The following is a 27,748-nucleotide window of genomic DNA, read 5'->3' as shown; positions in this document are numbered from 1 at the left end:
TTTAAGCAAAAGCTGAAACCCCTAGAAACTCCAGCATAAAATTTCAAAACTATCTTGAACAGAAGGTTCTTCTACTGCAATGAAGGGCACTAATTTGAGAAAAAACAGGGTTTTTTACTGCTTTTCTATTTTTTAAGATGTTTTTTTAAAAGTGGCACTTTTTATAGCTCAGTAAATGAGGGCAATTTGTAACAGAGTTGTGGCTCATGTGACTAAACAGTTTTTGCATTTGGCATCATAAAGTGACACAGAAACGTATTGTTCCATTAACATGACCAACCACAATGCATTTAATGTAAATAACATTAATATGGAAATGCTGGTTTCAGAAATCCTGACAATTATGAGCAGATAACTCTCTTTGTTAACCACGATGCAATCACATAAGGAAGAAAACTTTGACAGTGTACCTGTCCCTAAGCCAAGCCCACTCCCAAACCCAAGAGATTACAAAATATGTAGGGATGACAAATGCCACACTCCTGGGCTGAATACCTTTAGTTTGATAAGGACTGATGAAAAACAAAAAGGCACTCATGATCTGAATATTATGAAATCATGATCCGATATTTAGCTTGAGAAGGTTGCTAGATTTATGTACTCCTCCCTTCATTAGGAATCAAGTAATGAACATGCAAAAAATCAAAGGGAAAGGGACAGATAAAAAAATATGGAATTCAATTACTGTTTCAAAACTTTTCTAACTTTTGGGGTTTCTGATGTATTAAAGTTAGCTAAATGATAAAATATTCAATTTTTTGAATAACTGGGGAAATGACAGACTATTTGTACACAAAGAACTTTGAGGCATTTTGTTTTTAATTTGCATACAATTCTCCGAGTGAATTCCACATGAAGAAGGGTGAGATACAACAGAGCTCATTCATCATTTCACAGGTTAACAGAACAAAGTGAACATCTGTCCTTCTTGTTAATTAGCATCTATCCCTTAACTCCAACTTGTCACTTCCTGCTGCAAGTTCCCATGCCAAAGAAATGGATGGACTAGTTCCAAACTTCACAGATGTTCACACGTGAACTTCTGCGATACTGCAAATTATAACAGCAAGAAAAAAGTTGAAAGACTTTGGATGACCTTATATTCTCTTTATGGTTCAATGAAGACCCAAAATTCAGAGTAAAAAAATACTTCAGTTGTCCAGCTCAGCTATTCACCTGACTGTGGTTCCTCTATGGAACACACAGTTAAGGAAAAAATACTTTGTCATGTAAGAGGGGGCACTAAATCAGAAACAGAGAAGTCTCAAAACAGCTGTGCTAAAATGAATTTCCCAAACACTTTTCTCTGGAGCACAATTTGAACATGCTCTTACCTTCTACATACTGATAAAGTTTTCTAGCTATATAATTTCCATACATAGTTGCATTTGACAAGGTTTTTTTTGGCTTATATCAAACTGGCAAATACCATCCTGACCAAAGTATATTACATCAGTATTATACCTACAATAAAATAGTGGCATGGTGTTAAAGACAGCATCATCTTCATGCTTTAATGAGATCAAATAACAGTTAAAGGTAGGTTGAAAGGGAAGCAGTAACAAATCTGTCTTGCAGATCTTTCTGAAAAAGAGATCAGAAAGTGAGGCTGTCCAGGTAAGTCTTGAAAGGCATAAGCTGCAAAGGACTTGAACCTACCAATAGCAGCAGAAAATCCCCATCACAAGAGCAGTCTTTAGGTGTTACAGCAATAAATGCCAGTTTAGCCTTCTGTCCAAAGACTTACAGGAAGCCTTCTTCTCAATGTAGGATTCCAGACATTAACACTGTTCACAGTGAGTTGAACAAAAAACCAAACTGACTGTGTTGAAGTAGAAAATCAAAGAACTCGGAATTGCACATCTCTGATAGTCCAGGGTTTGCATTTGCACACAAGCCTACACACCACAGCACATCTGTCAATGCCAGTGATTCCATTTGGGATATACCAGTTTTTTTCCTCTCATGATTGTGGATTCTCCAGCAACTCTACTGAATCTGAAGTATGTCAGTATCAGAGAAGAGATAATAAAAACCTTTTTACATTTCAATATTTATTAATTCTCTAGCAATTTTTTTGCTATATATTTAGTACTTATGTGACAAAATTCCTGATAATTCTGTCTCATGCAGGTAACTTAAATGAAGAGTCAACACTGTCTAAACTGATGAACCTAGCACTAGGGGGTTACTGGGGAGTCTACAAGACAAGTATTTTCTGCAGCAACAACTAGGTGGGTATGCACAGAACACAAGAGGCTCAGCTGAAGGTACCTGGCAGGATCTAAGGACAGCACAGCCTTCAGAAGGACTGGAGGGGCAACATCCTCTGACCTAAACAGACTTACCATTATTGTTTAGGAGAGCTTGAGTGGAGCTGAAGACATGTTGGAAACTAATGTTAGGAGAGATGGTGTTTCTGGAGTTAGGCAAATAGTTTTAGCTTTTTCTACTTAAAGTTGCTGTGATTTGTGTTCTCTTTGACATAGTAAAATATGTTACTCTATCCAAATTGCTATTGTTTAGGTCACAACAGAGATACTGAGAGCATACTGTACCTTTCTGCAGCTGAAGACAAAGATTGCTGATAGATTGCTGCTATTTCTTCTCTGCAATTCCTTGGTGAATACTTTTTCATCAATAGCAACTATGAAAAAAAACTCTCTAGAGTCCAAATTTTTAAAAAATATATTACAGGAAAAATTGTAAATCTACTTGTAAATCATTCGTTTCTCCTACAATTTCCACAGGTTTCAAAACATAGTAATTATAAATGTAATTATTAAAATAATAACAAGAGTTGTGATAGTCTTTTGTTGTACTGGGCATTTTCCTTTTTTAACTGAGATACATTCTAATGGAAATACCACAGTACGAACCAGATAATTTCAATTAAAAACAAAATGCAAACTATTCAGTCCAATGTTAGAGCATGTGTATGTGTGTATAATACTGTAAAAGTAGTCACACATTAGAGGTATATAATTGAAACAGCATTTTCTTTCATGAACCTGCTATTATTGAGGCAGTGACAAGGTTTCAATTGCTTTGTTTTTTGAGCTCTTTAAAGAAGGGCTATTGCCACATTTTGTAATCCTAAATACTGTACAAGCAGAAGCTTGTTGGTATCAGGTAAGGAATAATACTAGTAGTGCAAACAGCTGCAGAGACAATTCCTCCAGTTTTGGGGTGAACCAGCTATATAACACTGAAAGAGGTTAGGCTTCTTCAAACCCACACTTGTGAGTGTTTCTCCACTCAGCCATACATCCTTCTCCATCTTGGTCTTTTTACAAGGGTACTTGGGGGAGAACCACCAGCCCATGTGATATTTATCATATGAAAGATTCCTTGACCTTTTTCCTACTTAATATTATCAATGTTTTAGAACAAGTCAAGGAACGATAAACACCTCAAGCATCAGGAAAGTGACAATAATACTGACTTAGTATCTTTAGTAAAAAGTGAAACATTCTCTCCTGAGATACAAATCAAGGGAGGAACAGGAATGATGAACCTAACACTGTACCATTATTTGATCATCATGCACCTCAGCTGAGCAGATTGGAAAGAACAAGTGTTTATTGCCCTCTGCTCATCCAAAGCTATGACAGGCAGTTTATTTAGCTAAGTGCTTGGCATACCAGTATGCTGTCAGAGCAGTTCTCAATGTGCTGTCCCCCTTTAGCTTATTTCTTTAAAAGGAAAAAAAAAAAAAGAGAGGGAAAAAAAAAATAAAACAGAAGAGTAAAAAGGGAGAAAGATCTCAGCAGGTTAACAGTTAACCCTCATCTTCTCTCAGCTCTGTGGGTAGAAACTTGTATTGCTGTTGGCGGATCTGAGCCAGTTTTTTCCTTGCTTCTTCCAGCTCTCTCTCCTTCTTCAGCATTTCTTCTTGGGCTGCAATAATCTAGAAAACAGAAGCAGCAAGGAATACTGTCTGTAAAATAATATTTCTTTCTCTATGACACCACAGTCACAGCTGGCTCTTGTGAGCACTCTCCAGAGAAGCACCAAATTTCAATGACTTCATCAGGAATTGCTCAAATTTTTCCAGATGTCAGGACTAGGCCATCAAGAAAAATATTGTATTCCCACTTGTTTCTTAAAGAGGACTAAAAATAGAGAAAAAGTTAAAAAAAAAACCACCATAGTTTCACCATGCTGTGACATTCACCCATGATGAATTTTACAGCTCTGCATTCTCCCAACATGGTGGGGGGTTAGAACATGTAGAATAAGCACCGTGTCTTTACATAATGTCTGAGTGACAGTAAAATTGAACATTCCTTACTGCAGCTATCCACAGTATTTTCCTGCATCTCAGAATACCAAAGGAAAAAATGACAGTAGTGCAGAAATAATTAATCCCAGTATCTTTTAAGTAGTGAGTACAGTATATGATGTACCTCATTCATTATAAGGAATCTAGAAGTTGGTACCTCAGAGCCTTGAAATCTACATTTAAATATTGCTATTATTTCACAATAATTATTATGGTCACAGTTTCTGTTTCTTTGTTTAAATATATGCAAAATCATAAATTTGGGAACATTTAAACTACGTAAGAGAATTCTGAAAAAATTCATTCATTTAAACAGAACAAAACTAAAAGCTATTGGACAATGCTATTAATTATTAATATATAAATATAAAATATAAATATATTTTATATTCTATACAAGTAAATAATAAGTAAATATATATATAAATATATATTATATATAAATTGTATTTTATTTTGTATTTTTTTAGTTTTTTGTACCAACCTGAGCGATGCCACCCACAAACTTGGTTTTGACCACAACATCATCATCCTCTGCTTTTCCAAATGCTGCTTTTTGGGCTGCCCTGACAAGATTGTCTGATGCACGCTTGACAGCATTTCCTGCAGCCTTTGAGAAAGGTAAGAAATTCAGTAATAAATAAAATACATAACTAACATGCATTTGTCTGAACATCAAAACAAACATGTGCTTGACTGCACAGGAGAGGTATGGGGTTTTTTCCCCCCCTCAGTGAAAAGCAAATTAATCTTTGAAAAACAGTGGCACAGAAAACAAAATTCCTTTGTTTAAGAAGCTGAAAGCTGGAGAAGCTACAAATGAGATTTTTTTTCCTACAGTTTGAAATAAAGCAGTGGATGAAATTACAAGTTATATTATGCTAATCAGACCTTTTTTTTAAAAAAAAAGAACAGAAACTAAAAGCTAATGTATAAAGATATTATAAAACAATTAAGTTTTTGAATTAATGGGCTTTAATTAGGGCAATTTATCAACCTACACAGCCTACACGGTTATCTCACATTCATACTTCCATTTCTTAAAAATTCTCAGATTTCTAAAGAGAAACAGTCAAACATTTGTAACACATCTTTTGTTGTCTGAACTGGATACTGCCAGCAGGCCAAACCAGGCTGCTCCCACATGCTAGAGACACACTAGCACAAGGAAAGGAAGCCACAGCTTCCAACCTTCCCCCCTTGCTAGGAAGGACCAGCTCTGAACCTGTCCCCCCACCTTTCCCCAGTCCTAGCCCGTATTTCCAGCTGCATCTCACTTTCAAGCCTGAAATGACCCAAGGATAAATTATTTGAAATTTGCTCTGCTCAGTCTGGAGCTCACCCAGAAAGAATGGAAACATTTCCAATTGTTTCATTAAATTTGGAAGATTCTGTAACAGTGCATTCCAAATTCTCATTCGTGGGAAATGCTGTTCAAAGTGGGGTATGAAGATAAAAACCAAGACACTCAAAGTCCTGAATCCAACCTGTTGATTAAAACTATATGAAAACATTTTTGCTGGGGGAAAAGCCAGCTGAAAAGTCTCAGTAGTTTTGGCAAATCCACCAGTAAAAATATTTAGTAGACATCAACTCACTGTTTTTGCAATGATGAAGGACATGATTTCCAAGTGCATACTGCTCTTTCTCTCATTATTCATTCTGGGACTAAAATGAAGTTTGGTAAAATGGCAAAGTTCAATTTCAGTCCATGTTTGGGTTTGTTTCCTTTTCATATCCCTTCCAATTTCTCACATTCCATGTCTATTTGACAATATTTGCCCATAATGACTGAGAACCCCGGATTTCCTGTCAGAGCTGAGAAAAGTCTCTAGTAGTTGATTTTTTCCTGATTCTATTGTTTGTTCTGCATTTAAAATTCCTTCAGACCCATCTTGGCACCTAGATATTCCAGACCAGATTGCACTATGGACAGCACCACCTTCCAGTTACTGACACCTTCCCCACACCTCAGCAATGTCAATCTACATGGATCCACTGTAAGGCACTAAAATCATCTCAGCCCTATGACATGCCACTATTTTCTGTAGAAACAAACAGATTTTTCACGCATTCATGTATTTATTTTTTCCTCCTAAATATTTAAACCATTTTTCTACTTTGAAAAAAAAAATGATGACATCAGTTCCTCATGTCAAACAGATACTTAGTCAATATGCATTTCTGTTGAATTTGATTCTGCCTATCCATATGTGAGCTGTTGCACTGAGTGTCCATTGGTAGCAGCTGGGCAAGTACAAGAAGAAGGGAAATTTTCACTGTTCACCAATGGGGGTATAAAAAAGCAGCTGAAATAGTTCTTATGTTCCAGGCTGAGCCTGCAGGGCATGATGTCAGAGAAGGCTGTAATAATTTTAAAAACTACCATCCTCAAACAAAACTTCTAGAGACATTAGATTTTACCCATCAAAACACAGCGTTAATTCAGCAGCAGTTCAGAGAAGCTCAGCATGAAATGGATGTGTAACATGAAAGGGAGGCAGTTTTATGTCAAGAAGCTCACTCAGACTTCAGCTGAGAAGTTGCATGGGATTCTCTTCTTATTTTTGTCTAACAATGAATTCTCCACTTTAGAAAGGCTCGATCTATAACTGCTGTCTCTTGACTCCTAGAAACAAAGGGTGACTGACCACAATCCAGGCTAGCACTTCGAGAAATACTTTGTTGAACACATGCATAACCTTGGAGTGCTGAAACAGTGTTTACACAGGACTACCATGGGTTTTCAGTAATTAACAACACAAATACCTGTAGCCTCCTCATGGCTTCAGAGTCATGGTCAGCCTTCACTTTGCAGGCCACAAGCAACTGTGCTGTAGAAGCTGCAACTTGTTTGGCAGATGAGATGAGTTTCTCCTCACTAGCATGGCCTTGAACTGAGGCATTTGCTGCTTCACAGAGATTGCTGGTTGCAGCTGCCACCATTCGGGCCTAGAAGGCAGTAAAAAAAAAGTCACTCTGTATTCTCACAGGTTATTATTTCTTCAGAGAAAGTGCCAGTTTTCTCCATAGAAGTAATTACTCACAGCAGAAATAAGTCCCTGAGACCACTGTCCATCATCAGCTGCATTTGCAGGGATTGCTCCAACCTGAAAAAACAGTTCAGAGATGCCTTACAAGAAAACAGAAAATACAATTGCTTTGTCTCAGAATTAGACAAGCAGTAATCCATGAAAAAAGGAAACACTTGTACCTGTGACTGTGCCCAGCACACTCAAGACCAGAAAATCCAACTGGAAGTCAGTAGCTGTGCTTCCAGCAGACATCTGCCTGCTCAGGAAGTGTCCAAGTTACTATACTGCTTCAACTGACCCATTCTTGGAACACACAGAAGTAATTACCAGAATAACAAACAATTAGCAGACTACTGGTGGCTGAAGGCACAGCCAAAGCAACAGCTGAAGCAGCAGTTCCTTAAGGCCCAGTCTTTAAAATAACCTACTTCTCTCTCCATAATACATTTGAACTTACAAGACATTGAGGGCACAATTACTGAGGGCTTTTTCTGTTCTGGTCCAGAGCAGTACTGTACATTGTGACATTTGGGTTTGGATCCCCTGTTGTGTGGGACTATACATTACTAGCTTGGATCACAGATCTTCATGAAGTGAAAAGCCCTCACAGAAAAACTCCCCACAACTAAATCATCTGAAGAGCCAAGCACTTGATTAAGCTTATGAGGTTTAAATAAACGTAACTAAACATGGGATTTTTTTAAACAGAACCAGGTCTAGGCCATGAACTGTGATGAGCAGTGCACAACTTATATTTATTTTGATTAGTCATTCCCAAGCTTCTTTCCTACTGTTTTTAACAGGACTGTTAGGAGACTAGATTAAATTTTGACGCTTTCCCCCACTACTGCTGCTGCATGTGCTGTTTACCCACCTTTCCCTGAGCCACCAGTTCCCTCTGGGCTGCTGAAGCTGACTTCACAAGGGCACTGGTAGCAGCTGCAATGGATTTAGCTGCTTCCAGGATCTGTTCTTCAAAATCCAGAGTCTCATCTGCTTGCTATAACCAAGAAAAAGCAATGTTATACATTCACCTGGAAGTAATTACACTTTCAAGACTGAGGACATACACAAAGATTCTGGAACACATCACTGAAGTAACATCTACAACATCATTTTCTGCAAAGGAGTTTTGTATGGACTGAAGCTGGGAGTCCACATAAAGTATTAGCTTTCCCTTGTGACTGCTCACACAGAGTATCACACAAGATACTTGAACAAAGCCATCAACTTTCTAATGCATTACCTCCAGCAGAGCATCTCTAAACTACATTCAGAAAAGTGCAGGTCTGCAAAGAAATTCATGTTTTTCCTACCAAGATTATATCTGTAGTGCCATAACAGTGGCTTCCAAGATTGCTAAACTAGGAAAAGCATTTTCTAAATACTTAAAAGACTTAAGGCATTGAGAAAGAACAATGATAAATGTGTGTTGTCTCATTCACCTGTACTAAGGAATGTAAAGTAGATCACAAGAAAGGTCACAGGCTTAACAGCTTTTGGTAAGAGCTGTCACTGCACAGAAAGCAGCTTTGTGCATCACTCTGGTTTGGTGATCTTGGAGATAGGAAGTTCCAAAGGTCTGTCTGGAACACTTCAGTCATCCAAGTAAAGAATGTGCAAAACCTCCTAATGAGGTTTCTTATAATTTAAAATAATTTAAAATGCATTGTTCTATAAAAAATTTCCTGACTTCCAAATAATTTAAACGAACATTGAAAACATTTGTCCACCTAAGCACGATTACTAGCTTTTGAACAGTTAACAAAATAGAGATGAACAGTTATTGTTATGTTAAACAGAACCAGGCCTGGGCTCTGTATTCTGATAATTTTTTATATAAAATAATCCAACAGAATGCATTTGGTTTGTGATCCAGTCACAACCCTGCTGGAATCCAAGGCCCTATGACAAGTAGGGCAAGTGGCTACAGTATCAGGACATCCTACTTTGTCAGAGAGAAGGATTTTGAAATACAGGTTTATTCTAACTATGGCAACTGCAACATTCTTGTGTCACACAACTGTAGAAACACCAGCCAGGTGGGCCATGTGTTAAAAAAACTGGGCATTTCACTTGCAAGTCTAAGCACACCCATCTAAATTCAGGTCAGGCTTTTTCTCCTGTTACTGCAGTTTGATAAAATAGTCAATTATAAAATAGTAAAGGATAATGATAAGTAATTACAAAATGACCCATCAAGCAGCACTCAGTCCTACAGCACTTCATATAACTAAAAGTCCAGGAGATGAAACAACAGCATCTAGAGACACCAGAAAACCTGAATCATCTAAATATCAAAACTGATGTGTAGATAAAGATGTTTGGCACTTGAAAGCTTTTCTTTTTTTAGGAAAAGCCACCTAATCCATGGAAAAAATATTTGTCTTGCCTTGCTATTGGGCTATTCCCATCAACTAAAGTATATGTCTTTGTAATAAAAGAAATGGCTTTGGGAAGTGAGCAAATAATATTCCACATAAAATTTTGGCACTGCTTGCAATGCCACATCATGACCATTATTATACCAAAATGCAATCACACTGGCCCTCTATAGGCCTCAAGTCTTATTTATGAAACTTTTATTTCAATCACAACATTGCCAGAGTGATTAAACTGAATCCAGTAGAATCTCTGTCAGAATTACTGTCCTTATTAAAACAGATGCATTATTGACTTTGATTTAACTAAAGACTGAAACTGAAATATCAACAAAAATACCATTGACTGACAGTAAATTTAGCAGACTGTCACTGTACATTTGAAAAACTGTTTTTATACTTTACTTTTGTCCAAGATTTCTTGCTATCAAGTTCCTAAATTCTCATTTCCAACATAAAATATATTATGTGCATTACTCTTTATATGTCAGCACTGTCAGGAACTCAAATGAGTGAGAACTTCAGTATCTACTTATTTATTATAAAGGAGGTGCCAATCTTTGTTGACATTTAATAAAATGCTCATGGCCATAGTCTGATCTATTGGACAGGTGTGTATGTGCCCAGATGGAATTTAGTTTGTGAAAAAACAGCCACCAAAAAGATGCTGAACAAAAGCAGTTGTTTAAACTCAGTTCAGGGCAGTGAGTGGACTAAATATTACACACCAGTCCTAAGCAGAAATTACTGCTTTTCAAAGAGAATGCCAAGAAATCAAAGCTTGCATTATCAGGGTTGCCATTGTACAATGGCTGGATTAACTTCCACTGTGAGCAGCAGGTGAAGCTCAACAGGAAAACAGAGAGCTAAACCTTAGAATCCCATCTGGTAACAGAGTTTTTTACCTATTTACCAAATCAGTTTCTTTTCAATTATATTGAAATCCAGGGCTTGAGAGAAATGCCATATCTCAAGTTTCTCAAACTTCTAAGTCTTGCATCCTCTGACATCTCACAACTTCTTTTACTTTTGGAAAAAAACTTCTCATAGCAGTCAATCCCTTCTGTGAATATTTTTGTAGCAGCCTTACAGAGCACTCAAACTGTTGAATGCCTGCTGGCTTTTCATCTTTTGTAACAAATCCTTCTTTTCTAGTCCTTCTCTGTGGTTTTCCCTGCACCATTCTCAGGTGTGACACACATCTAAGGGCTAGATGCTCAGTGGGGGAGACTCAACACTCAGCCAGCACTGGGGGTGTGTTTGCTGCCAGTGCTCTCCCAACATCATTCCTTAGCAATAAGGACAGCAGGCAGCACAAGACTGAGCACAGCAAAATGCCCTACAAGAAAAGTAATTATTCCACCATGCCCATTGTTAAAAAAGTGTCTCCTGGACTGTCTTAAATTCACATTCATAAACAGTACCCTCACAACATGTCAGTTTACAGCCTTCATGAATAAAGTTGAGAGCAATGATGGCAGAAAATCACATTGTGGGATCACATTTAGAGCAGGTTTCTTTAGAAAACCAGATCTATGACAGAAGTAATTAGCTTATCCTTCCTCAAGCAGCCCTCAGGAAGATCAGCATTTCAGTTTCCTTCAGCCTAAACTAATATGGTGTTATTAACCATGTACAACTACAAATGGATTGGAATATGAAGGCACCAGACCAGACAAATATTAGGCTCACTACAAAGTCTTTAGAATGGAATACCTGAAAAATATTGATTATGCCACTGAAAACAAAACAAAAAAGGTATGTTTTTGTAGTGTACTTTAACTATTTTTCTACAGCATCTCCATTATTAGGGGTAACATAAATAAAGTCAGGGTGAATAGGAAAATAAATGAGCCCCCAATCTCATTGCAAAACAGCAGCAAAAATTACAAAAGAGAAACCATTTTGTTTTCAAGCACCTGTCATCATCTACTTTATAATGAGCAAAGCAATCTGAGTAAGTTACTGCACTGAGCCATGGAAAGCACAATAACCATTTCAGTGAGTCAGTTCTTGGCACAGCTGCTGCTCACTGTCACAAAGAGCCCTACACAACTTAGAAGCCTCTCCAAGAGCAACTCTACTGATAAAGGAGCCCTCCATGTATGTATTTTATACCAGATTAGATTAGGAGTCTACAGGAAGTCTTCTAAATCTGCTTGTGAGTGACTGTACTCCTTCATAATGCCTTCTACTATGTTAAAACCCCCGGAGACAGGGCAGGACACTGTAGGAATATGTTTGATATATAGTTGGATTAAATAACAACCTAATATATCAAACATATCACACAGAGTCCTGCAGAAAAAGGCATCCAGGTTTGATTCATCTTGGGTTAAAAAAAACAAAGGACCAGCTGCTGAGAGCTACCAGCAGGGAACTCTTACTGACTACTAGACACTTGTGCCTGCACAGAAGCTTGAAGAGCAGACAGAACAGGGTAGGGACAGCAATGCTCTCTCCTCTTGTACCTCATCTACCATACCTTTTTGCTTAAAACTGTTTTTTTGCCCAGTATTAGCAGGAAGATTTTATTACACAAAGTAGTTTTCTTCTTCAGAAAATTACTGGTTTTGGGGGTTGTTATTTTACAGGAAGTAGCACATTTCCATAACAGAAGGAATGTGTGTCTGCATTGCAATACACCTGACTCTCCAAATGGAAAACTGAAAAAGCAGTAAGAGTTCATATTCAGGAAAAATAATTGTACTGAGAGGAAACGTGACAGCCAAATCCTGCTTAATAAACCATAAAGATCTCATTGCTTCTCAGATCATTTCCCACCTTGAAAACTGCAAGGAGAACCCTGAGCAGGTTTTGTGTTACAGACACCAGTAACAACACCTGCTCAGGAGAATCCTCAAAGTTCTTCCAAGATATGAGCTCAGAAGACATACAGATATTTACAGGGTGTCAGTGGGGACTAGTGGTTTAAGTATTTTGGGAGCACATTCACCTGCAGCCAACCAACCAGGATTTAAAGCAAACAAAATAAGCATTGTACAGTAAAGCACAGGCAGCAGTTAGCAGGATTGTGTCTCATTAGAAATTGTTTTCTGGGGTAAATGAAGATGTCTCATGCTATTTGTGTAATTTTAAGACATCAAAGGGGGTATGATAGGTGCAAAAATACGAAGAGGAAACAAGGAAAAGAAGAAAAAAAAAATACTAAAGTTAAAAAAAAATAAGATAGTGGAACAAATAAGAAACCCTACCTTCAACTATTGGGGTTTTTTTTTGAGGTAAAAAGCAAAGTGGAACACAAAGATCAAAATTTCAAGCTTAAATCAAATTACTCCCACTCCCTGCACCAATAAAAAAACTTTACCAAAAATAGAGAATCAGCCACCAACTAGTAATGATGAAGATGATGGATTTTCTGCAGGTAGACATTCTAAAATTACCCACTGAGGACTTCTCTTGTGAGTTCACTTAATGATGATTGCTGTTAACCAAAGCAGGGCATTATCTAGACAGTCTGTTCCATTGTAGAAAATAACTCTTATTTCTGAATTTCATAGGCTGAGCACAAGACAAAACAACTCTTACCTAGTCTAAGTATTCCTACTACAACACTAAGTTGTCAAAGATGGGCATTAGAAAGACAGAGCCTGTTCACCACAGGAAATCCTACTCTGGGAGGATACAAGCTGCAAGTCTGCAACAGAAAAAGTGCTATTTGAGCCGCTCTGTGATCTTCCTAGTAACTTCTGATGTGGTTTATAATCCCTATTGTGAAGGAGATTAAACATGTGAAAGGGATGCAAAGGCTGCTGAAATCCCAAAATGAAACAAACAGCTGGATATCAATTTTAGTTTCAGAAAATGCCAAACAAACCAGTAAGTCACAAGCAGACTGGATACTCTAATACATTAAATGATGAGCAGGTGTGAGAACTGTATTCACTGGGAAATTACAATGACCCTGGAAGGGCTCAGATCTCGGAAGGAAACTGCTCCATGGTTACCAGGCAACACACATGTGCTATTGTGCACTGATTGTATAGAAAAGGTGATGGTGGACTTTTCCATTCCTCAGACTCAGCCTGTGGAATCTCATTATAATGGACCACTTTTCTTTATAATCAAAATGGATGTACTTGTTAAAAAATGCAGACAAAGAGCATTTATTTTTCATGAGCTAATTTATTCCTATCACTAAGCAGAAAGTGGGAGGTGGGAAGTCCTCAAAGGCTGAAGCTTTCAAGAACTATTTAATCTGGTGATCTTAAATAACAAAATACTACCCTGCACCAATACAATCATCCAACACTGAATGGTCTTGAGGCTCTGCTTTTTAGAAAGACTTCTCATTAGCTTTACTCTGGAAGCAGTTTTGCACCTACAAAGCAGCATAAACAGGAATACAGATACATAGTGCTTTCCCAAAGCCAATTACACAGCCAAAATATGTGTTTCATTTTAAAGAGATGCAACATCTGCCTGTTAACACCAGGTGAAAAGTAGCAATTCTCTGGGATCCACCAGTTTCATATATTCCCTCTGTACTGCATGTGAAAATAGTTGGTTTAATTTTATAGTGTCTTGAGAGAATATTTGAAATGACCTGGCAACATGCAACACTACTTGATATCTTGATGAACTGTAATTTAATTTCCTTCAGGAAAATGACATAGAAGACGACAGAAGATCAAACAACATATCAGATTCTATACTGAAACAGCTACTCTCTAAGCATGGCATAAAATGCTGGTTTTAGGCTTAGAAAATCCTGCAGGTCATTTACATTCTCTTGAACCCCAAACTGTGTTACTGCTGCTTTCTCCTGCTATACTTCACATATTCAGATGTGAACAAAGGGTCTCCAAAAGAAAGCAAGAAAGAAAATGTTTGGAAACAGAAAGGTAAATAATCGACGGTAACAATGCCGTAACTCTTACAAGCATTTCTAACTTTGGGCTCTTCTTCCTTTGCTTACTTCTGGCTGGTGCTTGACTCCCTCCCTGAAAAGCACCTTTTTACCCTCTACCCTCAGGGGTAAGTGCCATCCAGAGCAGCATTTTGTGGCTGGGACTCAGGCAAGGTTTGATTGTTTACACCGTTATCCTGGCCAGTAGTGAAGTACACACCAAACAATGGGCAATGTGCACCCTCTGCCTTGCTAACCTCAAACAAACAATGGGGAGGGACACTCACCTTGGGCTTGGCTCTTGGTTTCAGCTGCTCTAACTTCTTTGCTGCAGCCTCAATTGATGCTGCAGCCCCTAAGAGCTCTGTCTCTGCAATAACTGTTGGGTCTTCTGGATCCACCCACTCTGTCCCTGCAATTAATGGAGATGGAGACAATAACTTCAGTGTCACTGTGAGCTGCCACTCCAACAGGGGGAATTGAAATCACACCTCAAGCGTCCAATACAGAACGTACATCACAGAAAGCTGATTTTAGTGCCATAATGGCATGAAACCAGTGGTTTATGTCACAGAGAAGACTGTAAAGCAGAGGGGAAAGAAGTATTTAGCAGGATTATTCTCTCATGAAATTTATTTAATAATTGTGTAAGCAAAGAAGCTTCAAAAAGGGATACTGTCCATACTGGGAACAAAACCAGCTGTCACTCAGCTTGTATTTATCAGAGGTCTTACTCAGATGGTTCCTAACTTGACCAAGCCAAGGGGTTTGTTCAGAGTCTGACCTAATGGTAGAGAAAAGAGGCTACAGCCAACACAGTCCCCTCCAGCAAACTTTGCAGTCACCCCTGCACAACCCTGGTAGTCTTGTTTGCTGGCAGTGCTTAGGGATGAAGTTACACACTTTTGGCAGTGTGTATCTAACAGTGGTGTAGAAAAGGCCAAAGCAGTTTCTGTATCACATCTGAAGGGCAACTTATTTTTTGCTGTTGACTTTTTGGCATTTCTTTTTTCCCAAAGAAATTCTGTAGATCCACAAAATGAATACTTGGCTGGAAGTGGTTTCAGATTTTTGGAAGTTGTCAGTACATTATTATTTTTGATTTCCTAACACTATTCTCTGAACTACAAGATTCAGAAAGCATCAATATTCTGAATTGAGGGAAACAATGAAACAGCCTGAAGAACTTCTTAACCTCTAAGGGTATGGTCTAAAAACCATTTCTCAGTTCAAATGCTGTACAGGATGAAGATGTTCTATATTAAACCTTAATACTGGCAGATAAACAGGGGAAAAAAAAGGCAGAAAGTATAAATACAGTCAACCCCAAACTCGTAAAATGCAGCAACTCCTCTCCAGAAAAAGGCATTTCAAAAACGTTAAAGCATTTACATGTTAATTTTCTTAGCAGACAATTTTATTGTGCACCTATAAATGAAAATAAGGAAAGAAAATTGAGTGGTTAAAAAACACTTCCCACAAAAAAAGCTTCTAAAGTGAACAAAGACATCCTCTACAGACAGCAAGTGAAAAATGAAATAACAAGTGGGCTTTTATTTTAGTGAATATGAATTAAAATGCAAAAATTGCCAGAAATTAAAAAATGTGTCAAAAGATGAGAATAATATAAAGATTTTAAAAAGTACTTAGGGAATAGAAGAAGTCTGATATTGGCTTGCCTTGTTAGCAAATAGAAACCAAAATTTTGAAATATAAAAGAGAATGCAGAAAAAGCTAAAGAATTCAATAAAGATGCTTGAACAGGAAAATAGCATTATGTAGACCACTGTTCTATAAAAAAAGAGAGAAAATATTAAGAATATTAAGAGAAAAGGAGGGAAGAAAAAATGGATTTGCATATATGCAAATTGTTTGTAGTTCAGATTCATTTCCAAGGATCATGTACTGGTAACAGCAGGAAGTAAGAGAGGAGACCCTGTAGTGTATATTACACAGTATCATCATCATCATCATCTCTGGAGTAGTGAGCACAGCACACTGGTAGCCCAGCTTCCCAACTCACCCTTCATTGCTTCTGCTGACTGGATAAGCTCTGTGACAGCACCTGCAACCCGCTTGGAGAAAGAGGCCAGCTGATGCTTCAGCTCTGGAGTTGCTTTTTGAAGAATCTAGAGAAAGAGAAGGCACTTGAGTAAGGATTCCAGAATGCTGGAAGATTCCCAAGGCACTCTAGTGAAAGATTGATGTCTGAGAGCCCAGTGAGAGAGCTGTGACACAGTGAAGCACTAGGAACAAATGCTTACACTACAGTGTTGGATGCACACCAGAGAAGTGGCACTGCCCTGCACAGCTACAGGAACTGACAGTGTTGTTGGAAGCTCCTAAACCTAGCACAGAGCAAACAAGGCACTTTTGTGCCACTTGCCCAATGCAACCTCTACACAAGTTAATACACTGGCTTGAGAAGTTTTAGATATTGCATCTGACAACTCTTGCACCTAAAAAGTATCATTTTCAAAGAAATATGATATAATATGAAAGAATATCCCTTGGCACCCCTGTAACCATCCCTAGCTTGACCACTGAGGGTATAAAGTGAACTTACTGACAACTGTATCACTGGGTGCCAGATGGACAAATTAGAGATTCCTAATCCCACATGATCTGGAGCTTCTGAAGGTGATAAATTAAATGAGATTGCAGACCCAGGGGTTCTAAACCACCAGAGTTTGCTAAGGCAGCCAGCACTGGGGAGGGAGCAGGGGTACAAGGGGGCAGAACTTGCTCACAGCTTTAGGGCACTGAACTTAAAGAGGCTTAAGATAAGAAAGGCTTGTTACTTCAGTAAAATGGAACATGCCTTTCCTACCTTAAGCCTCTTGACTTATGCAGAGAGAGAGAAATAAAATGAACAAAATTTGATTCAAGTCTTTGGTCTGTTCTGACACTTAGTTTGAAACACATACTGCCAACATTCTAGGGGTCATATCTGAAAAATTCCCCACAGTCCTCTAAACTAAAAATGGATCAGACATCTTATGCTAAATCAATTACTGCCATACAGCTCTAAGAATTCCATTAGCAAGTTCCAACTTTCTTGATCTATTTTACCTGCTAGTGGCAAGCACAACTGTGACTATACTTTTATTTTACATATAAATTTCAGTGAGTTGATGCAAATAATTACACATGCTCTGTTCTCAGCAGAAAAACTGATCTGGGTTTGCTAATCTGCAGTTAGTGGCTGCAAATTTCAGTTTCAGAGACATTACTGTGTCAGCTGAGAGCCACCTAAAAGAAATCGCTGGTCATCCATGAAGCTGATTGCTGATTTAAGTCTTCTCCAGAAACTTCAATATCTCATAAATGTTAGTTCAAACACACTTTATTACTTCCTGCAAAAGTAATAGCAACAGAAGAATAAATATTATGGGATAATTAATATATTATGTGATAATTATGTATGGTCAAGTAAAGCCAACTGACAGCAGGATTCATGAACTGGGATTTGAGTGCAGAAGTTTTATGAGGGAGGCAGTGCTCGTGAGGGATTTTGGGATGACTTGCAGTATGGTGTGGCTGTGAGAGGCATGCAACAATGCCTTCATAAAGATTACGTAACCTCTTCAGTCTGGGGGACAGGCCTGTGCCTAATACATCTAGTGTTTATTGTGGGCTTAAAAAAACACCAAAATGTCTTATTTTAATTTCTCTGTCAGGAACCTTTCTTAGGTTCAGATCTGTACTGCCTCCAGATCTGATCCAGTGTGCAGTTCCATTTAAGTAGTCCAGTATTCCTTCTGTCTCACAGTTTGAGCTCAAGTATTGACTTTCCTTTAGCTTGCTCTAACAACAAAACTTCATAACCTTGTGACAAATTGATAAAAATTGATAAAAATGTGTCACCAGCAGTCACTTTATAAAGAGGGCAGGGAGATTACTCTCCTTGGAAGCAACCCAGTATATGCATGCAGAGGACTCCTTACCAGGAGAACATGCTCCAGGAGTTCCAAGTATCCCAGGGTACATTCTGTTCCAAAGCGCAGGGCTCTCTCTCGAACTTCTTCACTCACATCTGGGTGATATGATGCTTGCTGAGAAGGCAAAAAACAACATTAGTATCCAAAGCAGCTCCCACAAGAGAAGATCAACACAGAGATATGGGGGAAAGAGAAGGGAGGAGATTTTTATAGTGTGCAAGTGATATTTGAGCTTAATGGTCGGTCATTTCTGCTGTAAGCAAATGGTGCTGGAAGAGCAGCAGAGCTCCAGTTCTGTAAAGGCTCATTAATGGTGTTAGCCTGATGGAGAGATTAAACACAGCAACAGCAGTGTGGAACCATCTGCTTAAATACAGAGAGAAGCTGCAGCACAGTCAGGTCTTTGTAAGGATTTCCACTAAGTGTAATGTCTAGCATCTGTCATAAGCCCAACTAATTCAATCATTTTAATTTTTAATAAAAAGTGAAACCTACAGCCTCTTCAAGCCCTGTACTTCCTACAGTAAACTTCTAGGGAACTTTTTTACTGAGCAGAAGTACCACTTGTTGCCAAGTGAAAGTTCCCAAAACACACAGCATTTCTTCTCACAGAACAGCTCCTTCCACTCCTGCAGCCTCTTATCTCCCGTTGGGATGGGAGATTATTTCACAGCTCGCTAATTTTCTGCCCTTCCTGAAGTCACACCATCCTGAGCCAGGGTCAGTGCTGGTCTCTTGGCTCCCTCTGCAGGGAAGTTCAGGATGAGCACAGCAAGGAAACAGCTGCCTCCCCCTCCTCATCCCACCACCCTGGCTGTGGGGAATTGAGATCCTCATCTTCAGCATACTTCCAATGAGCTGCCGAAGGCCAGAAAGTTCAGAACAGTTTTGGTTTATTTTTTTTAACTTTCAAACAGGGTAAAGGGCCCCTGAGTGTTTCTTACACATACATTGTAAAGCATCCTAAAATGTCTCTTCTGCACCTAAATATTACTGTAGCACAGGGAATTAGAGTAAGCATCTGTAGGAGGGAAACATCAAGTTCCTTCTATGTTTTTCATACATAGCCAAGACTGGTATCAGAGTATTTTGGGAGCATTTTTAAGGTTCAGTATAAATTCCATATACTTCACAGCAGCCTGAAGAGGTGACAGAAGTCGTTTTAGGAAATCATTTTCATAACCCAGAAACATCTGAACACACATCTCACTACACTAGTGAGGACTCTCAACAGAAATATCTTCTCTTCCAGCCTTGGGCAGAAGGTCTGCCCAAACATCTCAAATTGAAACACGTCTGAATAACCAGAACACACATTTGTTTCCTCATGCTGAGGCCTCCTTCACTCTCAGCCCTCATTTCCTCTCCACAGGCTTCCCCAGCAGGCAGCCAGCACTGCCCAGCCCTGGCACAGCTCCTGTGCCATCAGCACCCCTGGGTGCCCAGTGGAGGAAGGTGTGTTTGAGGGGCTGCAGGGAGCTCCCCCAGAGCCATCTCTCCCCTGGCTGAACCAGCCCAGCCGCCTCCAGTGCCAACTGCAGCAGCCCAGCCAGTGCTGAGGAAAGGGGTGAAGTTGTTTCCCACTGTCCACTGCCCATGGAATGCTCTGAGTGGGTGCTCACTTCCATTGCTTCCTATGGGTTTGATGGGCTTTTCATATCTGTTTCCTTTTCACTAAAATAGTGATACCATGCACAGGTTAATTACTGTATTATTTTATACAAATATGTAATAAAAAATTGTTACCTTAGGGCCTACTCTAAATTTCAATAAATGCAATCATAGCATTTTCACTGATTTTAATAAGAGCTGTCTCAGTACATCCCACAATAAGCATCCTTATTGAATTATTATCCTATTTTGAAATAGCATCTGCTTACAAGACCAGAATTAGTAATGAGCACTGTAAATTCATCCATAGCAGACCAAGCACCCAGACATCTATATAACTGTTAATTCAAACTCCTCATACAACTTGCCTTTGGCTATGGGCAACTAAATAGAACTCACATTCAAATTCCTGATGCTGGGGAAGTCAGAACTATGTTCTATACAATTCTACCATAGATCATACACATGCACTTTTGTCTTGGCCCAAAGAACATAAAAATCTGATAATTTATCAGTGCTAATTCTACAGAGTAGCTTAATATCACTATAAAACCCCTGCAGTGTTTGTCACAAAACCCAAGTTCCATTGTATCACACAGCTTTTACAGCATAGTAGGGCTCAGGCTGCTGGTTCCTATCCCAAAAATTCAAGGAATGTGGCTTATCATGGAAATGCCATATCTAGTAATCAATTTATACAATTAATGGCGTAAAGATGTCTAAGACTGAGCAAAATTTGTAGAAACAAGATTTCCTAAATCAAGTCTGGTTCAAACTGTGTACTTAAAATATTTGTTAAATGCTACAGCTATTTTCTCATACATTTTAGATTAACACATAAAATTAATATTCTTGGAGACTTTTATTCCTGCTTGTCCAATAAATGCTCTTGGTCTTAAGAAAGTAGACTAGATCTTAGGTTTGGCACTATATCATTACAGGCAAGTGAAAGGATTCCCAACCCTCTTCCTTTTGTAGACTCCTTTCTTTGTGAAAACAATTCCCTGGGAGATCACAAAGGCTCTTCCAGCATCCCAGATCTCCATTTGCAGGAAGTTTCATCCTGTCAGCCACTTACAACGCACAAACCATTCAGAATCATTAAATTAACTGGGAGAAAATGTGAACATAACTTAAAAAAAGGTATGTTCATAAATAGATGTTTGAAAGCATGTACTGGGCTATGCATGCATGAAAGTGTTTTATAACTTAGAGGATTCTATTCCTGAGAATCCTGTTCGGAAAGACAAATCTGAAGCATGCAAAGTGGTCAAGAATTGTTAGACACTAAAAAACTGCTACAAAACTAGGTCAATATATACAATACATATAAAGGTCAATACCTTTGTATAAAGGCAGTTCTAAATTAGAACTTGCACTTTTGAAAGGGGATAATTTTTAAAACAAACATAACCCTTCTGTTTGGGCAGTATTAGGTTAAAAATCAATCTGGGACTGATGTAGGCAGTTAGGATCTGGCCAAATACTGAAAATCAGATACCACACAGACAGCACCATTATTTCACTGTCACCTTCCATACCTGGAAAGACAGAAGTAAATAACTATGATTTACAGGCAAAGGCAGTTTACTACTACAGTCACTACTGAAAATTGAAAGGAATGAGATATTCATAATCCTATTTTTGAATAATTTATGCCTAGATTTTTTTATCCTCAGAACAAAGCCAAATGGCTTAACAGTCATTTATGTAGCACACAGTGTAGAAAACAGAGCTACACTATATTCAGAGGGCGACAGCTATTTTTATAAAAAAATTTGCAATAAAAATTGCACACAATTTTGAAAAACAGAAAGGAAATTGAGCAAACGAACAGGAGGAAAATAACTGTTAAGCATAGATCAGAGTGATTTCTTTCACCATTCCTTTCACTGTTCTAGGAATACTGAAATTATATTTGTGACCACAGGAATATTTGTATATTCTACTACTTGCACAGATTGTCTTCTGACTGGAAACCAAGAAATTGCAGCTCAAATAAAATTCCTCATTTTCACAAAAAGAAAACAGTGAATATTAGTGCTGGGTTTTTTTTTGTGTGCATGGCACAAAAAAAATCCTTTCTGAGACAGGTTCCCTTAAAATTATCTTACCCATTAACTTTCTCATATGAAAAGCAGAAAGCTGAACAAAACACATAATGTTCCATGGATTTAGAAGCACACAAACACAACAAGGTCAGTCTTAGGCAAGGAAGGGAATCTTTACCTTACAAGCTGTTAGCATGTCAGCTACTGCTTTGCGGCTCAGATTTGCTGTAGCAATCACATCCTCCTGCCTGCATGAGTTCCCAGCTGCAACAGCTTTGGCAGTTGCCATGGTGATTCCTTTCGTCATCCGGATTGATTCTTCAGGTGTCGATGTCTTTTCTGGAACCTCGCTCGACTGAAACACCTGAAAGTAAAAGCAGAAGGAAAGTCTGACACCACTCAAAGCAATCGTGAGGAAGAGATAGCAAACGGAAGCAGCCTTTGAACAGCAGGAAATCAGAAACACATTTGGAGCACTTGGAGATCATTCCTGCTTGCCATGGGCCTGGATCTGATAAACCTGCTCACCTACAGACACCAGAGAATAACAATAAGTTGATGGAAGGAGACAATAAAAAAGGTTAACACCCATTCATCTCATCTGCATTGAACTACCCACATGACAGTTTACAGGCAGCTGTTCAGAGCCTTACCAGATGAAAAGAATTAACTGTTCCTTTCATTATATTCTTTTCTCATCCTGACTGCTGTTTAGGCTGGTTACTCACATGAGGAGATCCTTCCCCTGCAAAGGTTAGGCCCTACCAAGTGCTTGTTGATAGCACAGAGCAGTAGAGACTGAGAACATCAGCATTAAAGTATTCAAACGTGTCTTAAAAAAGCAGAGGTGGAGCGTTGTCTCTTAGGCTATATTTAGTCTCCCTTAGAAACCTAAAGATATAATTGTGCAGGGTGAATCATGTGAAAATCGTTCAAATTACCTAACAATACATGAATTCTGGAATACAGGAACTGTAGGAAGATATAGGTAGCAAGAGCTGAGCAACCTTACTTTGATTAGGTATTTTCCTGAGCTTAGGTCTGTATTTGCTTTACCACTCTTTTACTGTGCAGGAGCAATTTGGAGTGCACAATTAATCAGGAGGTTTCTTGATCACACACAGTGCAACCTAAGCAGGCCAGTGGTTTCAGAATGTCTGGACAAAAATGAGCCTGGTCCATTGTGTGCTCCCAGTTAATCAGTTTTTCACTTCATCTCTCCAGAAACAGAAGCAATGTTAAAAAATGAGTTCTAGTTAATACATGTGAAGACATTCCTCAGTGTTGCTCAGAGCCAGCCCCTGAAATTCCAGATCAAGCCTGACACATTTTCTTGAGTACCTATGTGCCACTCTCTGGTCTCTCCATGAGTGAGGACACCACAACCACAGGTCCATCCCTTAGCAATGCTGACAAAAGAGGAACATTTCAAACAGATACCAGCCAAACTGATCACGCCTGATCAGGTACCAGATCAGGTTTTATGACTGCCATATGAAATCCCAATGACTATAAACAGATATTTAAAAAGAAAATATTTTAAAATAAATTTCCTCATTACAACAGCTTTGCTCACACAGTGACAACTGAATGTTTGATGGAGAGCATTTGACAAGACAAAATGATGATAGTGCAGTTATGGTGTAAGAATAGCTAATCCACAGCCTATGCAACAAAGCATTTCCTGCTGAAGACTGTGTCTACAGGGTTTATTTTACAAAAATGAACTGTAAGTAAAGGAAGGAAAAAATCAGGCTTCTTCACAAACATGCAGGTATTAATTTGTGTCACTCACTACTATGCTAGTAAAAAACCTCATGGTATATAACACCTAATATTGGAGAGAATTCCACACTATCATTAATTCCTGCTGACACAGAATATCAACAGCAGGCCATGTATCACAGGTAGGATCTTTACATAATAAAGGAAAAATAGAAACAAGTTTCAACTGCAGACACAGTATGAAAGTGATGCTGAGAAGACACTACCAAAGCCAGGATCAAAAAAAAGTGAACAGCATCAGATCAGAAAACAGGATCTGTACTGAAAGCTTAAGGTCTAAATAAAAAGGAAGCAGTTGCTCCCAGCTTTGTATAAGGACACACTTGTAAAACCCACTACAACTATTTAGTTCTGTACCGTGAGCTCCTGTTTGATGTACTCAATTGTGGCCTCAAGAGCTCTTGTTCCTCGAGTAGCTTCATCTTCTACTGCTTTAACTGTCTTCAAGAGGGATGTGACATTTGTTACCATCACCTGAAGAAGAGAGAAGTGAAGACAATAACAAGTGAATCCTTCCTCCTGTTTTTAGAGATGGCAGGGTATGAAGAAAGGCAAATTAAACTGGGAAATGTTGTTACTTCTAATAGGGCCTAAGAGACTTCATTAACTCTACTTGTTACAGGACTAAATACCAATTCTTGTGCTGGCCATGATACCACGATAATTAAATAAAGAAATGAGTTTTCAGGCAATCAGAAATTGCTGAAGTCAAAGTCCCACATGTTTATCAAATGTGATTGCACAGACACTTTCCAATAAAATGTAAGAATAAGGTTTTACCTTGGCAGCACCTTTCAGCTGGTACATGGATGGATCATCTGCTGGTTTGCTGGCAGCTCCTTTGGTAGCACCAATGAGATCAGAAAGGGCCTTTGCAACATCTTTGATAGCATTGATCAGAACAACCTATGGAATGAGAAACAGTTATAAGGCTCAGGCAATAAAGGCTGTGTGCATGAGGGTGTGATTTTTAGAACACAGCTAAAAAAATCTGTATTTTTTTCAAACATCTGCAATATGCTTGCCTGCCTCCATTTCACTGAGATCCAAACAAACAACTGAAGACATATTATGGATAATCCACACAGAAAAGTTGTAGAGTTAATTGAAAAAGAAGACAGATATAGCTGGGGAATGGCAACAGTTTGTCAGCCCACACAAATAATACAGTGCACAGTCCAGACATAAGCTGGATAAGCAGCTTTAAAGACCTGCAAGCTCTTCAGAACTAAAGTGGGATGAGCCAGAATTCCAACCACAAGTTAATAAAAATGAGCCAAGTACTTTGCCAGAAGCATCCCAGATGGAACACAGGTGAAATGAAAGCAGAAGGGTTACACAAGGCCTGAACAGTTTCACTCAATGCTTAAGGCTCTTGACTGTATTCTAAACAAGTGATATCTGAGTAAACCCAGAAAAGTCCCAGAGGAGATGAACAATCTTGTGTTGCTTAAAAGCAGAAGTCACACAAACTTCTACAAAATGAAAACTGTTCTCTGTAAGAGCATCAGAAAATCTTAAAATATCTCACCTGTGTTTCAGGATCATCAGATCCCAAGCTAGCTGCTCCCAATTTTACTACCTCGGCAAGCTGAGTGATGGTGTTAGCAGATGACTGAGCTGCTTGGGCCAGTTTGTCCTGACTTGAGGCAGCACCAGAAACCAACAATTTTGTGTCTTCAACTAAAGCTTTTGCTGTTTTCAGGATATTTTCCCTGTAGCAAAAAGAACAGGAAGCAGAGGAGTGGAAAAGGAGAATAGGGGAAAAATGTGTTCTCCAGTGTTGTGGTGACTAACAGCTACATGAAAGAGCTGATCTAAATCATCATACCAGTGTCCATTCATAACATAACATATGTCAAGGGTGTAAGTTAAAAACCAAAACAAAACAACAACTATTTAAAAAGCAGCAGAGCATTTAGGGCAAATGTAGGGCAGTGTAATAAAATGAGACCATCTTGAGAAGAAATAGATTGGGCAGTAGCATTGCAGAGCATTGTATTTGAATACTAAAAGAAAATCTGGCCGTGCTATGAGAAAAGTACCAGATGTTGAACATCCATATTGATCAGTATATTGCAAGAAAAACTGAAGTAATCACAGGTGAGGAAGGTAGAAGGAAGAATGGCAACAGGAACAGAGAGTATGTCCTGGTCAGGGGTCCCCACCACCCTCCCACCCATATCCATGTTTTGGCATGTCAGGACAACAAATCCAAAGCAATATCTGGGTAAAAGAAGAAATAATTTTGAACATGCAGTTCACAACCAAGTCAAGTCCCACATTTCCTATTTCTCCTCTCACTCCCCTGCCTCATTCAATTTCATTAACAGGAATCCAAAAAGGTAAAAATTTTTCTCCATGTCCATTCCCTTCTGCCAGTTCCACTGTTCCCCTGTGCATGCTTTCTTCCATCTTTTTCAGCAACACTGACCTGTGATCTGCAAACGATTCATTGTTCTCAGCATTGAGGGTTCCAGCAGTAGCAAACATGATAGTGGTGTCCAGATCTGCAATTATCCCAGACACAGCACTGGCTGCAGTAATACAGGCTTGTGTGCCTTTGTTCCCTGCCTGGAGGGCAGATAAAACCAAAGACACCTAGAAACAACAAAAAGCAATACAAACAGAAAGTTGGTCCTGTGAATTATTACTACTCTATCAGCTTTAACTTTACTTACAAGGTACTGTCTACCCCTGCCTTAAGGTGGAATTGTCACTACTCCTGGGATACATCATGAAATTGGTACAGCTGAGAGCACATTAACACAGGCTGAACCAATTGGGTGAAATCTGAAAGCTGCTGGCACCAGTGCTTGTGTCCAACAATAGGAGAGAGATGCCATAAAAAAGCTTCAACAAAACTACCCAGGACATTTATTTGAAGGGGATGTTTCCAAGGAACAAGAAGCCTGACAGAGATTGAAGATGCAGTTCTAGGCAGTTACTGTGAGCCTCTCCTAAAAGGGGAGCAGATTGCAACATGAAACAACATGTCACTGACCAACCTCACAGTAACTGTGGCCAGGGAGTGCCTCACAAGGCACAAGAGCCATCTCACATCTTAGGATATTATTTTGGACCAATCTCCCTCTGACAGGAGGTTGAAGTTTTATTTCAAGGCCTGAGGAAGGAAAAATCATGGGCTAATCCAGCACATGAAAACTGAATACTTGAAAGAAAATTAAGACTACTGGGTAATTCAGACACTACTGTAGTACAATGCAAAGTTAAAAGAAACAGTTTCCTGAATCCAGTTTGACTGGTTTACTCCCAGTGGAAGCTTGGTAGACAAACATCATGGGGTAACAAGGAAAGCTGTCTCACCTTTTCTGTGACAGCACGAGCACATTCTATCAACTCCCTTTTGGTGTAGCTGTCTGTAGGGCAAATCTGGAGAGCTCCAGCTTTTTGCACAAGAAAGATACACCCATGGCCAAGTTCCTGCACCCGAGTCTTGATCTGGAACCCGATCTGGATGGTAAAGAAGGCATAGGGAAAAAGGAAGGAAGAAGAAAGCAATTAAATAAATGTCATGTGGGTACACTGTGTCAACAGAAATGGAAGCACTGTGTCTGGTCAATATCAATATTCCTCCCACCACTATATCCTCTGCAAAGATCAGAAAAAAAGCACAGATGTAATTCCATCTACACATGAAACATAACCCTATAAAAAAAGGCTCCCTGATGAAACAGGGCAAGAATGACCCAGAGCCTGGGAAAGAGAAGGGGTAAGGCCAAGTCAAACAGACATAACTCAAGCACACACAACTTCACATTTACACAA

General features: G+C 38.9%; 1 protein-coding gene across 13 annotated transcripts in view; it reads right to left on the bottom strand.

Annotated features, from left to right (window-relative positions):
• Positions 1-810: 810 nt before the first annotated feature.
• TLN2 (talin 2) overlaps positions 811-27,748 on the bottom strand; it is a 133,412-nt gene continuing 106,474 nt past the window's right edge. For all 13 annotated transcript variants that reach the window (XM_088062932.1, XM_088062935.1, XM_088062937.1 and 10 more), the window contains 14 exons: positions 27,287-27,433; positions 26,394-26,560; positions 25,491-25,674; positions 24,740-24,865; positions 24,317-24,433; positions 22,353-22,538; positions 18,519-18,626; positions 16,595-16,700; positions 14,859-14,983; positions 8,195-8,320; positions 7,333-7,395; positions 7,055-7,237; positions 4,770-4,895; positions 811-3,910 (listed from right to left, as the gene is read on the bottom strand). In XM_088062932.1, coding sequence (XP_087919058.1) covers positions 3,782-3,910; positions 4,770-4,895; positions 7,055-7,237; positions 7,333-7,395; positions 8,195-8,320; positions 14,859-14,983; positions 16,595-16,700; positions 18,519-18,626; positions 22,353-22,538; positions 24,317-24,433; positions 24,740-24,865; positions 25,491-25,674; positions 26,394-26,560; positions 27,287-27,433 — 1,893 coding nt within the window. In that variant the 3' untranslated portion in view covers positions 811-3,781. The remainder of the gene's footprint in view (positions 3,911-4,769; positions 4,896-7,054; positions 7,238-7,332; positions 7,396-8,194; positions 8,321-14,858; positions 14,984-16,594; positions 16,701-18,518; positions 18,627-22,352; positions 22,539-24,316; positions 24,434-24,739; positions 24,866-25,490; positions 25,675-26,393; positions 26,561-27,286; positions 27,434-27,748) is intronic.

This window comes from Pseudopodoces humilis, chromosome 16, assembly GCF_049639895.1.
Source record: "Pseudopodoces humilis isolate 2021_Gansu_Grassland_sample_001 chromosome 16, ASM4963989v1, whole genome shotgun sequence".
NCBI classification, from domain to species: domain Eukaryota; kingdom Metazoa; phylum Chordata; class Aves; order Passeriformes; family Paridae; genus Pseudopodoces; species Pseudopodoces humilis.
This window is presented reverse-complemented; position numbering and strand designations above follow the sequence as displayed.